Below are 14,750 nucleotides of genomic sequence, written 5' to 3'. Positions count from 1 at the left end.
GAGAATAACTAAATTGTTTTCAAAGGTATTTTAATTGATAATTTTTTTCTTTATGTTGTTTAAAATTCTTAGCAGTTGGCAGGCTGTAACGATGGGACTAATTGTTTGGCTGGAGGTGGCAGGAGGCGACACCGTGACAGACCCATCCAGGCACCACGAAGGTCTGGCCAGAGCAGCTCCAGGCCCAGCGCAGGCACTGGCGGTTCGCAGTAGTTTATGTATTTTACCAAATTAGTGTTCTTTAAAAGTGCTGAAATGAAGTTATGCAAATGTAGATTTTTAAGAGTTGATATTTATTTAGCTCCTAATATGTGCCAAGCACAACTTTATGTATCTATTTCACGCTCACAACAAGCCTACTAGATAGCTACTGTTATTACCCACACTTCACAGATGAGGAAACTGAGGCACCGAGAGAGCTTTAAGTCATTTGCCCAAGGCCAGCACCCAGGCGGGGGGGGACCCACACCAGGTCTGGGGAGACCAGAGCCTGCTCCACCTCTCTGAGGTCTGCCTTTCGGTGGGGACTGGGTCTAGAGCCAAGCCGCTGTCCTCCTCCCAATCATCCTGCTCTTTGGAAGCAAAGCTCCCTCCACTCTGGGACCTCCTCAAGCCTGAATGGCTCTGGTCTCTGACCAGAGAAGGACAAAGGGAGCAGGAGGCATCACGAAAGTTTCCTAACCTGGGAATTTTAGAAAGCAGCCCTAGTGTAGCAAAGAGGGGGCTGAGAGGTGAGGAGAGAGACTGCAGCACCCTGGCAGAAATGTTTGCAGGAGGCGTCTGGTGGAGGGGTGCTGTAGGTCAAGGCTGTAGGTGGTGCCAGGGGAGGTCCTTGGCCCTACCCACAGCCCTGGGACGGCAGGGGAATCCTCCTAAGACCCTTGTCTGCAAGAGGTACTTATCTGCTGGAAATTAAATGTCTATAGTCAGTGGTAGCTGTTGCACCCTTGAACCGTGGCTAGTCCAAATTGAGAAGTGCTGTAAATAGAAAGTACGTGTTGGATTTCAAAGACTTAATATTTTACTAAAAAAAACTGAGATATCTCAATAATTTTTATATTAATTACATGTTACAATGACACTTCAGATCTACCAGGTAAATAAAAATATTAAAATTAATGCCACCTGTTTCTTCTTCCTTCTTCTTACGTGGCTACCAGAAAATTTGAAATTATGTATGTGGCTCACATTTTACATTTCTATTGGACAGCACTGGTCCTTAACCTTCCTCCGGGCACCTGCCTCCCTTCCCCGTTGTGAGGAGCTGTAGCGGGTTAGCGAGATGAGCTCTCGGCCAGGCTTTTTCATTGGGGTTCACTTGACCAGGGGACCGCGGCTGGGTTTCCCCGGGAAAGGTCCGGGTCTGCTGTGCTCTGCCGCCCTCTAGCGGCTCCTCTTCCAAGCTGTCCTGCTCTTCAGCGACCTTTCATCTTCCTGATGGGACTGGACTGGACTTGGTATCCTGAAACACTCTGTGGTCCCCAACCACTTACTCCACTCACCATCTTGTTTTGATTTTAGTTCGTTTAAAGTCACTTTGCAGAATTGAAGAAATGTCATGGTCCCTAGTTACTATCTTCTCATCGGGTCTCAATACAATTCAGATGGAGGCATCTTAAGTTTTCTTAACTTCTCCTACTGTGGCTTTTTGTTGGTAGAAAATGATCAGTAACATCTAAGAGACAACACTGCCTAACCCTTTACATTCCTGGATATTAATAATTAATTTTACTTGGGTGGATAGATTTTTGGTCTTAGAAGACAGTCTCCTTTTGTCAGTAAAATGAGTTAATAGTATGGTAAATAGGTTCAACTGTATCATGGTTCAGACCCTTCTGGATGAGTAAACAAGGGGGGATGGAAAGAAATTAAATCTTGATAGGTCACTGACCTGGCAAAAACAGCCAGCTGGTTCCAGATCTTCCTGGAAAATCACCCAGCTAAACCAAACCTGGGTTAACTCAGTCATTCGGGGCAAGACGAATGCACGGGGTCATGGACCCACTCCACAGGGCGCTCTGGATTTTCCAGGGTGCATGGAAACATTCCCGGGCTTATGCGGAATGGAAACATAAGTTCAAGGAGAAAATGAAACAATATAAAAATGTGCAACTGTTCAAGACAACTTGTTTTTATATTTTTAAGTGGGTAATTGTGGGTATCAAATAACTGTGGCATTCATATTCTTATGGAGACATTTATAAGAGTGACTAACTGCTTTATTTTACAGTGTTGACATTATGATAATGATGGAAATTATAGTCTTTGCAAGTTTATTTAAACATGGTGAGAAGTGTCTACCTACGTTAAAGTTCTACGTAACTTAGAACGTACAGAGGGAAACCACACCCTTCGTATTCTTGTAAGGGAGAATGTGAGCACAAAGTTTCGAAGACCAGACCTTAGGCCGTATACCCAGGAGTGGAATTGTTGGTTTGGGGGAGTGCACAATCAGCATTCCTCAAGGATAACAAACTTTCCAGAGCCACGAAGTTAATTTACGTTCCCCCCAGCAGTGGAGTTCGAGTTCTATTGCTCTGAGTCCCCCCGGAAGCTCAGTGCCTGTGTGGAGCTCTGTGCCAGTCAAAAGGCGGACCGGCCCATTGTCTCTCTGCAAAGCATGAGGCTAAGCAGAGGTTCCTTGGAGCCAGAACCCCAGCCTTCCAAGCTTCTAAAGACTTCTCTCTACAAAATCCCAAAGCACTTGTCTCTAATTAAGAGCCCTCCCTAGCCAGTACCCCAGGCCTGGCTCCTGCCTCTGGGCAGTGTTGGCTGCATGCCAACCCTTGGCTCTTACCCTTTCTTTTTGTCTTCAAGCTAACCAGCTACCTGTTCCCATGGCCTTGCTCTGGGCAGGAAGCTGGGCAGTTGGTAGCACTGAATCATTAGCATCTTATTCCAGTCCTCTGGTCACCTCAGTGGAATCACAGTAAATTTAGTCCTTTACGTGTGGGTTTCGCTATCCAAATCCTGGGAAGCCAGCCTCTCTTGCCTCTTGTTTCTGTGGAGCATTCCCACCTCCCCAGCTATGTCTGTCCCACGTCCTCAGCCTCTTGAATGGAGTCACCAAAGATGACCACTTGACTACCTGACCACTGGAAAGGGTAAGGAGGGCTGCCTAGGGACAGCAGCAGCTCCACCCACCTCTGGGAAAGAGGGTCACCAAGGCGCTGTAGTTGCAGGTCGTTGCCACCAGAGGGCAAAGCATGCAGCACTTTGGGAGAGCCAGTTGTGGAAAAGGAGAATTTCCACATTCTAAAATTAAATGGGACAAACTTACTGTCTGGGTACTGCACTGTGTTCCCTCCAGCTGGGTGCAGTGACACCCCCAGGAAGGATCCAGCAGGTGTTTCTTACCTGCAGCCCGCTCCCCCTCCTAGCCCTCACTGGCCCTGGCAGGGCCTTGTTCCAGCTGGTCTTGGGCCCCACCTCCCCAGATCAGACACTGACCCCATACTCCAGGAGGATGCCTGATGGTTTGGGACCTCCCTGCTCCTTTTATTTCCCTTGGCCACATCTTTCTGCTTCAGCAGCCTGATCTCCGGCCCAATTATTCCCACCTCTTCCCTTTAAGGAAGGCTTCTCTGCTCTGTACATTATAGTAGTGTGGTCCTTTTGCTTGCAATCCAAATGCGCCCAGTGTGTGTCCATCTGCCAAGAGCAGAGGTCAGAGCTTCGCGTTCGGTAGGACTTGGTGAGGCAGCTCACCCTAGCCAAAGCCATTAAAGATGAATGTAACCTAAACGCCAAGTTGTTGATTTGCACTAACAGCGATGATACTCTGTCCCATATTTCGAACATTTTCCACGTTAAGTGGCTTGCCTGGGATCACCAAGCTCGTCCGTGGCACACTGGGTATGAGGCAGGTTGAGCTGGCGCCATATCTCCGCACTGCCCCTGCCTCTGTCCCCTCCTCCGGCACCCTCCTGCTGCGGCACCGGCCTCCTCCGTGGTGCCCACACATTACAGCGACCCCATGTGTGTGACACTGCAGGTGCACATCCGTTCGTTACAGGGTATCTCGTTTCTTAAGGAGAAATCTGGAAAAGGTGCCCCAAAATATTTACATGGCTCAACCAGAACAGTGTTGCTCTTGCTTGCTTCTTTATCCTTCTCAGTGTTTTTATTCATGTATTTCATTTTTTTAATCATTTGAATGTATTTTATATTTTGAGCTTTTTATTTTTATTTTATTTTTAGATTGTGGGAAGGGGGTTCTTCTTAAGCTCCTAAAGGGTTTGGCCCCTTCATTCTGCTGATGTGTCAGCTGGCCTGGCCAACACCTGGTGTCTTTTGAGCCTCAGATCAAGGACTGGACCTTTCCAATACCCCGCCCTCCTCAGTGCTCTATTGTCCCTATCATGACACGACACTTACCACATTTATTTATCTGTATCCCCACCCCGCACCCCCAGATCTGAGTTTCTGGAGGACAACAGCTGAATCAAATTAACGTGTGTCCCCTGCACCTGGCACAGGCAGTGGATCCAAGCAATAAAACAAATGCTAATTGAGCACTTACTATATTCCAGATGCTTTACTATGTGTTAAGCACTCCGCCTCTATTAATTCATTTAACCTCACAGCCATCCTGTGGGGTAGGTTTATTAATATTTCCATCCACTTTACAGAAGAGAAAATTTATGTAGAGATAACTCCATCAAAGTTGCATAGCTAGTACACAACCAGACCAGGGATGAGAACTCAGGCTGACCGGCTCATGTCTGTGACCTTTGACACTGTGCCTCACTGAACGGATGCTTGGAAAAGTTTTGTCAAGTGAAAAACACCTAGAGTTTCTTTAAAGCATCGTTTGATCTGAGAAACACTTCATCTGACTGCAGAAGCAGGGAGCTAAAACTATATTCCTAGGCCCTGGCTGGCGTAGCTCAGTGGATTGAGCTCGGGCTGCGAACCAAAGTGTCACAGGTTCGATTCCCAGTCAGGGTACATGCCTGGGTTGCAGGACATGACCCCCAGCAACTGCACATTGATGTTTCTCTCTCTCTCTCTCCCTCTCTCTCTCTCTGTCTCTCTCTCTCTCCCTCTCTCTCTCTCTGTCTCTCTCTCTCCCTCTCTCTCTCCCTTCCCTCTCTAAAAATAAATAAATAAAATCTTTAAAAAAAAACTATACCCCAGAACACTGAGGGCCCAGTGACCATGCCGGCTATTTGCTCGGAAGGACCTAAACAAGGTTAAACGGTCGCTCTCGCTGAGTTCACCTCCACTTGCCCACTGGACCACTTTGGCCTCAGTTTCTGGAGGAGGGAGGGCGTTTATGTGGACCGGGAGGCTGTGATGATCTCACTTTCCTGGTTCCAGGGCTCTAGAAACAATTCCGAGTTCCACGTGACAGGCCTCCTTCACCCCCAGGCCAGGGTGGGGTCCCAGGAACTCAAACGAGCATGAAACTGAACCCCAAGTTTCCCGGGTCCCAGGCAAACAGGGAACAGATTCATCACACTCCTTGTAAAGTTTCTTTTGTTCAATAAGCCTTTAAACAGTAACTAAGTGCCCTCTCTCTGCCAATCACTGTGCCAGATCTCATGAGAACAGAGAAGGAAAGCACCATTGACTTCCGTGGTCGAAAGGTTACAGCCCTGCCCCAACTGGTGTAGCTCACCCCACACATCAAAAGGTTGCTGGTTCGACTCCCCAGTGGGGAACATACCTGGGTTGTGGGCCCGGTTGGGGGTTGTGGATGCTTCTATCCCTCGCCTTTCTCTCTTCCCCTCTCTCCAACAATAAATAAATAAAATCTTTTTAAACAAAAAAGAAAGAAAGATCCCAACAGCACTGTCCAATGGAAATATAAGCCCCATATGGAATTCTAAATTTTCTGGTAGCTGCATTAAAAAAGAGAAAGAAACAGGTGAACTTAATGGCATATTTTATTTAATTCAATGTCTCTAAAACGTTATTGTTTTAACAATATAAAAATTATTGAGGCACTCTTTTTTATATACTTTGGAATCTGGTCTGTATTTCACACACAGAGCCATTCTCCACGGGGACCAGCCACCCCCCAGGTGCCTAGCAGCCCCGTGAGGCCTCGTATCAGACAGGGTTGCACAATCCAATGGACAGACTCAGATTTCCTCACCCCGCGCTGTCAGAAGACAGGGTTGTGAGAATTCGTGTTAGAGGCTGGGCCATTCACACTGTTTCACAAGTGACCACATAATCAGAAATGAGGCCCTTGCATTTTTTCCTTTTTATTTATTTTCAGTTTCACAAGTAATGTGTGAATGTATTTTTATTATTTAAAAAAGTTGAGCAATACAGCAGCTTGCCCCTTAACCTCCCAATACTGCTCCACTCTCAGAAGTTAGTTATCTATCAGTTGGGTATTTATCCTTCCATGCATTTACATGCATGTATGTCTTATTTTATTGTACATCAATATTATACAGCCCAGCCCTGGCTGTTGTGGCTCAGTGAATCGAGTGCCAGCCCGTGAACCAGAGGGTTGCAGGTTTGATTCCCAGTCAGGGCACATGCCTGGGTTGCAGGCCAGGTCCCTGGTGGGGCAGTGAGAGGTAACCACGCATCGATGTTTCTCTACCTCTCTTTCTCTCTCCATTGTCTTCTGTCTAAAAATAAATAAAATATTTTAAAAAATATTATACAGCCCATAGTGTTCTGCAACTTGGCTTTGTCACGTAGCGATATTTCTTGGTGCTCTTTGCATGTCCACATCATTCTTTTTAATCACTACGTAATATTCCATAACCACTTCTCTGCTGAGGGACTTTGGGGTTGTTCTTTATGTTTTCACCATCCCCAACAGTGCCGTAATGAGCATGCCCACACCCACCTCCATGCACATTTGTGCAGTTGTTTTTCTGGAGTAGATAAAAAGGGGTGTATTTGCTGACCAAAGAGAATCTGCATTTTAGGCTGTGGTGTTACCATCAAGCCGCCCTCCCAAACAAAGCCCAGTTCACATCCCGCTTGCAGGGTGAGGATGCTCCTTTTCTCACGCCCTTCCACACTCTGGGTGTTATTTTTACTGTAAGGAGGGATATCAGAAGTGTGAGTCCTCTAGCAATAATACAAAAGCAGTAAAAAAATCCTTTTAGAATTTATTCTACAATTAGGAGCAACTAAGAGAGTCATGACCCTGGAGGAAAGGACATATTTAACATGAGTGACAGGGAAGAAACGAGCCAGTAATGAAAACCATTGCCAGAAAGGGAGGGCGTGATTGCCAGAGCAAGTTCTCAAAGGAACAGAACTGAACTAGAACTAGAATACACAGGGAACACTGACCGAGGGCAAGAAGAGGGTCTCTTTCATGAGCAGAGAGGGGAAAAGAGAAGGATGGGCAAGGAAACATACAGTCATGGGATAGATCAGAGGCAGGTCTCACCTGTACAATCTACTGGGGGGGGATGAGTTAGGAGGGAGGTTGACTGCTGAAAATGAGGGGGAGGTTCTGACTTGACAAAGGTGATAACAGGCACCATGGGAGAATCAGGAGAATAACTGAATGGGGATGTATTCTGACTACAGCACACAAAGCCAGGTGCCTTCCCACAGTACCCACACCCCAAGGGGGCGTATAGCAAAGTCAAGTAGACAGGTTCAGCAGGGTAGGGATTTTAGTAGCCTGGCACTGATGACTTAACAGACGATGGAGCTCAATGAAGAGGGGAGTGAAGAGCAGAGGGAAATAACACATGAAGAAAAAAACTCTCCCTGGGTTCCTCATCTCAGTGAGGGTTGTCACTAAGCATCCACTACTGGAGTCAGAAACCTGGGCATCATTCTCAGTTCCACTCTTCAAGCTCAATCCACCTGGATACATCAGGTCCAAGGCCCATCTTCGTCTTTGATTCACCCACTCCTTTTCATGTTCCTTGGTCCCTCTGCTCAGCTCTCCACAGTGTTCTGTTAATTCCACAGTTATAGCACAGATCTTTGCATCGGAATTGTTAGTTTAGTGCTGCGGAAAAGCGTGGGTGTCTCGTAGGGCCAGACAAGAAATGAGTGAAGCTGCCGGGGACTGTGGCACCTGGGAGAGTCTTCTGCCATCTGAAAAGGGAGAGAGTGCAGTCACAAGGAAATGTGAGTCTGGTATTTTGTTAGGTCTTTCTATATATTTCTCTTCTCTTTTATTTATTTTTTTGAGATCTTTGTATATTTTTACAGAATAACCTGAAACAGTTTTATAGAGATATCTCCTGATTTTAAATGGAGGCAAATTATCCAAATTTAACATAAAACCGTTGAAGTGTTGAGGAGTGAAGCATACTGATGTCTGCAACTTACTTTGAAATGCAGGAAGACACACATTGGCAGGTGAATAGAGGGGTGGATGGATATGCGACAAAGCAAATATAGCAAAAATGTTCATTGCAGCACCTAGGTGAACCATAGATGGGTATGCACTGCACAATTCTTTCAACTTTTCTGTACGCTTGACAATTTTCATAGTAAAATGTAGGAGGAAAATTTTTTTTCATTGAAAAAGAATCGAGAGCGCATGAGCCAGTACTTTGTTACTGATGGTTACAAGTTGTAACAGACTTTATGAAAGCGAGGTGGGGGTGGATTAGTTTACAATATAAAGGACATGGAACAGTCTCTAGAATGCTTAACAAATGTTAAGATATCAGTTGGAACGGAGGAAATGAAAACATAAAGAGCTGGGCAACTAAGTGGATTTCACTGAGGACTTTCAGTCAGTTTTCATTACGGTGTAGAGTGTAGGGACCAGGGTTCCGTGCTTGTTAAACTATGTTGTCTGACTTCATACTTGTAGTTTTCATCTCTGCTCCTCACGTTGTTCATTTTGAAACTGCAGTACTAAGACCTGGATTCTCAGCTCCCTTGCAATTCCCAATTTCTGATGGATCTGTTCCCTTCCTTGTTTCTTCCAGTAGGTGTCTCCCTTACTCTTCTCCTTCCCGGAAGGCCTTCCTCAACATAAAAACTACATTTCCCAAGAGCGCTCACAGACGTGGAAGTGGCGCAGTTTTTCGTGATCGCGCCGCGCCCTTTATACCTACTTCCGCCCGCGGGTCTCTTCCTTTCCTTTTGGCAGCGCCGAGCGTAAAGATGGCTGTGCAAATTTCCAAGAAGAGGAAGGTGAGATGTTGGGGTTCGGATCCAGGGAGGCTGCAGCGCCGTTCGGGTCTGGGGCTTCTCCCGGTGCCGTCGCGGGTCCCGCAGCTCGGTGCCCTGCCCCTGGAAGTGGCCTGGTCCGTGAGGCATGCCCGCAGACCGCGGATGGTGGTGGATTGAGTACCGGGCCCGAGGCCGGCGAGCGCAGTGTGGAGGGGAAAGGAAGACATTTCTGCCGGCTCCGGACGGAGCGCAGAAATGAGCCCCAGGCGCCTCTCCTGCCCCAGAGAAAGCGCATGTGAGCATTTCGTGGTCAACAAATGAAGTCACTAAATGTGTTGGTATTTTGAGAGCGTGAGCCGAGCCAGATCGTTAACACCATGGCTTCGGGAGGGGCGGTAGTAGCGCATTTTTGCCTTTTTACTAGTTGTGCCCGGGTGCAGCCTTCCAAACCCAAAGGCCTTAACCGCACAGGCTGCTGACAATGTATTGCTCCTTCGAGGGTCCAAGGAATCCGCGGGCTAGCGGAGGGAGGGAGCCTGGGAGGAACGCTTCCTTGAGTTTAACTTTTCCATGAGAAAGAACTGTCAAGTCTGGTTGCTTAGTAGGCCGGTGGCCGTTTTTGTATGCATGCGTCCGTGTTAAAGTAAAATTAGCACGCTTTTGTGATTTGCCAGCTGTCTCAGACAACTACATCAAGTAAGGCGAGGTAACGTGGCTGGGACTCTTCCCGCTGAGTCTCCACGGTGAGACTGCTGGCATCGGGGACTTGAACAGTTTTTGTGCAGCGCGTGTTCATACACATGGCAGCCTTAAAGACCCTTCAATGAAGAGATGATGACGAGTCTGACTGGAGGTGTGATTGTCCAGGTGGCCCCTGCTCGGTGCTGCGTTCTGCAGCGCGGGCTTCAGGGCCCTGGGTGAAAGCGACCACCAGACGATGACCTAGAGGCATTTGTCTGAGAAGGGTTTTGCTGCGTTCCTGTTGGAGCAAGGGTGGTACGATCGCGACGGGTCCTGTGCTGGAGGCGTTGAGTTTGGATGAGAGCTGCATTGGCTGAAAGACCGGGCGGGGGAAGGGAACCTGCACCTGTGTCCTAACTTTGGATTTTATTTTTTGGTTAGTTTGTGGCTGATGGCATCTTCAAAGCCGAACTGAACGAGTTTCTCACCCGAGAACTGGCTGAGGATGGCTACTCTGGAGTTGAAGTCCGAGTTACGCCAACCAGGACAGAAATTATTATTTTGGCCACCAGGTAAGAACTCACCTTCCTTGCCATCACTGTGATTGTTACCTATGTTAAGATGGGTTAGTCTGTGAACATAGGGGACGACCAGTGAGTTCGGCCTTGGAGAATGCGGTTGGTTTTTTAAAACTGCATTTTTAAATCTAGTTATCATCTGATGAAGGAGGTTTTACTGCTACACATATGCAAGACAAAGTTACATCAGGAATTCTGTGAGACCTATGAACTGTCATTTTTTACTCTCGCCAGGACGCAGAACGTTCTCGGTGAGAAGGGCCGACGGATCCGGGAATTGACTGCTGTGGTTCAGAAGAGGTTCGGCTTCCCTGAGGGCAGTGTAGAGGTGAGTGGGCCTGGCCAGCGCCAGAGATTGCTGTGGGCTGGAAATAGCTCTTTAGGGGGGTACTTCCATAAACCCTCATCACACCGAAGACCTAGTTATATATATATTTATGATCAGTGGGTATTACAAGTGGATTAGTGTTTTGCTGAAGTTCTCAAGGTAAGGGGTAGGGGTAGTCTCTGCTCAGTTCTTATTATTAAGGGAATTTGGGGTCACCTTGGGTGTGGTGATGCTGCACAGGCTGGCTTGGCTGCCCCACCGCTGTCCTTGGTGTGGCTGTGGGAGGAGCTGGGGATGGGAGGGCAGTGAGGGTCCGTGCAGCCCACAATGCAGAGGGTGTGCCTTAGTGCCTAAGGTGCCACAACGATACGTACGGCAGTATGTGTGTACGTGATGGATGTGCTGGTTTTTTATCGAAACCCATGGTGGAGGTAACGGGTTGAAGGACATACCTTGTTTCTTTCTTAAAGCTTTATGCTGAGAAGGTGGCCACAAGAGGGCTGTGTGCCATTGCCCAGGCAGAGTCTCTGCGCTACAAACTCCTGGGAGGCCTTGCTGTGCGGAGGTGAGTGTCCCTTTTTTGTGGGTCAGAATGCAGTGTGTCTTCCGTTCTGTTGTTTCAACAAGTGAACTCTCTCCACATGGCAGGCTCTGCTAGTCTCTGAGGGTTTTAACGATAAGACACTTTGCATCCACGTCCTTGTTGGACTGGCACTCTAGCAGGAAAGAGTAGCAAAGAACCAAGTTTTTAAAGAACTGGTCAGTGTTATAATGGAGATCTGTTCTGAGTGCTTTGGGAGTGAGACTGAAAAAGAGCTCAGGGGAAGGAGGGCAGGGCCCCTGTTGAAGGCATTTGGCCGTACCATGTGGTGACTGTCCTGGGGAGTACTAAGGAGATGAGACTGTGCGGTTGGAAGGGAGCCTGAAACCTGGGTGTTTGTCTTTGTAGGCTGTGTTTAGATAGTAATGTGAGCAGGGGTGGGCCATAGAGGGCTTGGGGTGGCTGGGCTGGCCCTGAGCAGAGCCCCAGAGGTTTTTCAGAGGAGAAAGGGCTGTGCCCACGGCAGGCTGACGCTGGAGTGGGTAGGAAAGGACGTGTAGAAGACCGCCCCCCGGTTTTAATGCCAGCTCCACCACTTACAACACTGATTCTCAAGAGTTGGTCCCTGGGCCGGCATCACTGCCATCATCTGAGGACTTGTTAGGGGAAATTCTCAGTCTCCACCCTAGACCCCCTGGCTTGGAAAGGGGGAGTGTGGCACAGCTGGTGTGTCTTCGGCCCTCTGGGGGATTCCGGCACACGCTGGAGTTTGACTTGGAAGTTCTGGGACCTGAGTGGCTAGCTGGACTTCTCTGGCTCTTGGGTGTCTGTCTCTAAATGGCTATCGTTACGTTGCTCCGTTTTTGTAGGAGTAGATGGGACCGAGTGAAAGGGTCTGCGGCCTGGTGGTAGGTCTTCCTCTGCATTCCTGTTGAAAGTGGCGGCTAGCTCCAATTAGCACCTCCCAGATGTAAACTAATGGATGAGTTGGGGCGTGATACTTGAAGGCTTACTATCAGTTTTATGGAACTGGAAATGTTTTCCAGCATTCTAATGATCAAGGCAGCTAGGAACCTAAATTGGTAGTTAGGGTACCCAATACACATGATTTCTGGAGGTTGTGAAATGTTTCAGTAAAGGGGTTGCATAGTGACGGGAGTACTTCTGGGTTCTTACTCACTGCTTGCCTCGTTCAGAGTTCTGAGCTGGCAGAGCTAGACTGGACTGGAAAGGCCAGCTCTAGAGTGATTGTTGGGGCGGGGGGTCAGCTTGATAATCGTTAGTTTGGGTGTGGGTTTCAACTTCGGTTGCACGTTAGAATTGCCCGGAGAGTGTTTTTTTGTTTTGTTATGTTTTTTAGAAAATGCGTATTACGAGCATCACCACACCCAGCTCCCCACATCGCCAGTTTACTTGGTTTGGTGTAGGGCCTAGGCTTGGGGCCGGAGCCGTATGTCCAACCTTTTGGTGTCTCTGGGCCACACTGGAAGATTGGTGATTTGGACCACACATTAAACACACAAACACTAACGAAAACTGATGAGTAGGAAAAAAAGGTTTTAAGTAAATTTAAGATTTTGCATTGGGCTGCATTCATAGCCATCCTGGGCCGCAGGTTGGGCACTCTGCGTGACAACGGCAGACTAGAGAGAGCGAGAGAAATAGCTGCTGGTTGCCTTCCACACGTGCCCCGAACAGGGACCGAACCCTGCAGCCCAGGCCTGTGCCCTGACCAGGAATCCAGCTGGCAACCTTTTGGCTTGTGGGATGATTCCCAAGCAACTGAGCTTATAACTGGGGGCTATTTTATTTATTTTAATATGGGATTGGGTTGGGCGAGCCTGTGTTTGGTGACAACACAAACGAACGTCTATCTTTTGTTCTCCCAAAGGGCCTGCTATGGTGTGCTGCGGTTCATCATGGAGAGTGGGGCCAAAGGCTGCGAGGTCGTGGTGTCTGGGAAACTCCGAGGACAGAGGGCTAAGTCCATGAAGTTTGTCGATGGCCTGATGATCCACAGTGGGGACCCTGTTAACTACTATGTTGACACCGCCGTGCGCCATGTGCTGCTTAGGCAGGGTGAGCAGATGGGCGCTCTTAGGGCAGAGGGTTTTGGTGCACAGATGCAGTTTCCCGTGCACACCTCTGTGTGTGGGGAATTCATCTTGGGGTGGCAGAGCATGTTAGTGCTCGTTGGGTTTATTGATCAGCTGCACTGAAGTGTAAGAAGTAAATCATTGGTATCAGTCAGATCCGAGAGTTGGTTTATCCTTGTCTCAGCCACCTGGGTACCCTTCAGTGATGACACGATGACGAGTCAGAAAGGTCACATCCTGCTCTTGGTCCTTGTCAGTGCCATGTTCTGTGGCACTGCGTGCGTTCCTTTTGCAAAAGTGTCCTGTTCATTGATTGATTAGAGGCATTTGTCTGAGAAGGGACCCTATCCAGGGGTACTTAAGTAACTTGTTGTTCTCTTCCTGTGCCCTGTCCTGTTGTGTAGTGGGGGCCAGTGACACCACAGGTAGGTCCTGACCATGCTTCTAACTGCACTCTAGGTGTGCTGGGCATCAAAGTGAAGATCATGCTTCCTTGGGACCCAAGCGGGAAGATAGGCCCCAAGAAGCCCCTGCCTGACCACGTGAGCATTGTGGAACCCAAAGACGAGATCCTGCCCACCACCCCCATCTCGGAACAGAAGGGCGGGAAGCCAGAGCCGCCTGCCATGCCCCAGCCAGTGCCCACAGCGTAACAGGTATGTCTCTAGCGCCTCTCGGGTGGAATGGGCCCTGTTTCTGTCTCCCTGTTATTACTTATATTGCACGCTGGTAAGCATTTGGCACGTAATAATTGGATTATTATTCCCATGTACTTAACTTACATGGGACAATGCAGGTTGGAGCCAGGGGCCTTTTAACTCAGGACTCTGTTGGGGGCTTGGGTGTTTGGCCTTGGTCTCTTAAATTCCTATATTTTACTACAGTGTTTGAAATAGAAGTTTTCCTTTATTGTCTTACTATTTACTCAAAAATTTCAAGGCACTCTTGCTAGTAATTAGCTGTCATCCTTCAGCAGCCCCTTTAAAACAGAACACATGAGGGTTTTTTTTTTTTTCCCTAAGTGTTCTTTGTGGTTATTTTCATGCAAACTCTAAGGGGAGAGTGTATGCTCATAGGGTAAATGAAAAAACCTGATACTCAGATGAAGTTTCCGTTCTTACCGTTGTGCTTTGTTCGGTTTTAGGGTCTTGTCGGCAGCTGGATCTGGAGCCTGGATGTTGCTCTATAAAGACCTTTAATAAAAACTTTTTAAAAGATGCATGGCCTGATGATTCATCCAGTATTTAGAATGAGGGTCAGGTCACCCCATCAGAGGAGCGTTACCGATTGATTTTCAGGGCTGGCGAGCTCACGGTGTTTCTGTGCTTTCCCTGAAATCCTCTTGGTTTCAGCTGTACTTGAGACAAGGGCCAGACCAGGGGGACCCAAGCAGAGCTGACCAGAGAGCGACCCCGTTGGGGCTAAGAGGTGACGATGAGGTCTGACAGCACCTT

General features: G+C 48.1%; 1 protein-coding gene and 2 non-coding genes across 3 annotated transcripts; all 3 read left to right on the top strand.

The window, feature by feature from the left end:
* The first annotated feature begins 8,948 nt into the window (after positions 1-8,948).
* On the top strand, positions 8,949-14,515 carry RPS3 (ribosomal protein S3). Its single transcript, XM_028516726.2, has 7 exons — positions 8,949-9,093; positions 10,195-10,325; positions 10,566-10,659; positions 11,130-11,224; positions 13,092-13,279; positions 13,756-13,952; positions 14,441-14,515. The coding sequence occupies exons 1-6, from the start codon at positions 9,064-9,066 to the stop codon at positions 13,947-13,949; spliced, it is 732 nt and encodes a 243-aa protein (XP_028372527.1). The 5' UTR covers positions 8,949-9,063; the 3' UTR covers positions 13,950-13,952; positions 14,441-14,515.
* LOC114501126 lies at positions 9,891-10,037 on the top strand. The gene has a single exon (XR_003684891.1). It is a non-coding gene; the product is annotated as a small nucleolar RNA SNORD15 (small nucleolar RNA).
* LOC114501125 lies at positions 13,494-13,636 on the top strand. The gene has a single exon (XR_003684890.1). It is a non-coding gene; the product is annotated as a small nucleolar RNA SNORD15 (small nucleolar RNA).
* Positions 14,516-14,750: the final 235 nt, after the last annotated feature.

Source organism: Phyllostomus discolor, chromosome 6 (assembly GCF_004126475.2).
Source record: "Phyllostomus discolor isolate MPI-MPIP mPhyDis1 chromosome 6, mPhyDis1.pri.v3, whole genome shotgun sequence".
In the NCBI taxonomy this organism is placed as follows: domain Eukaryota; kingdom Metazoa; phylum Chordata; class Mammalia; order Chiroptera; family Phyllostomidae; genus Phyllostomus; species Phyllostomus discolor.
This window is presented reverse-complemented; position numbering and strand designations above follow the sequence as displayed.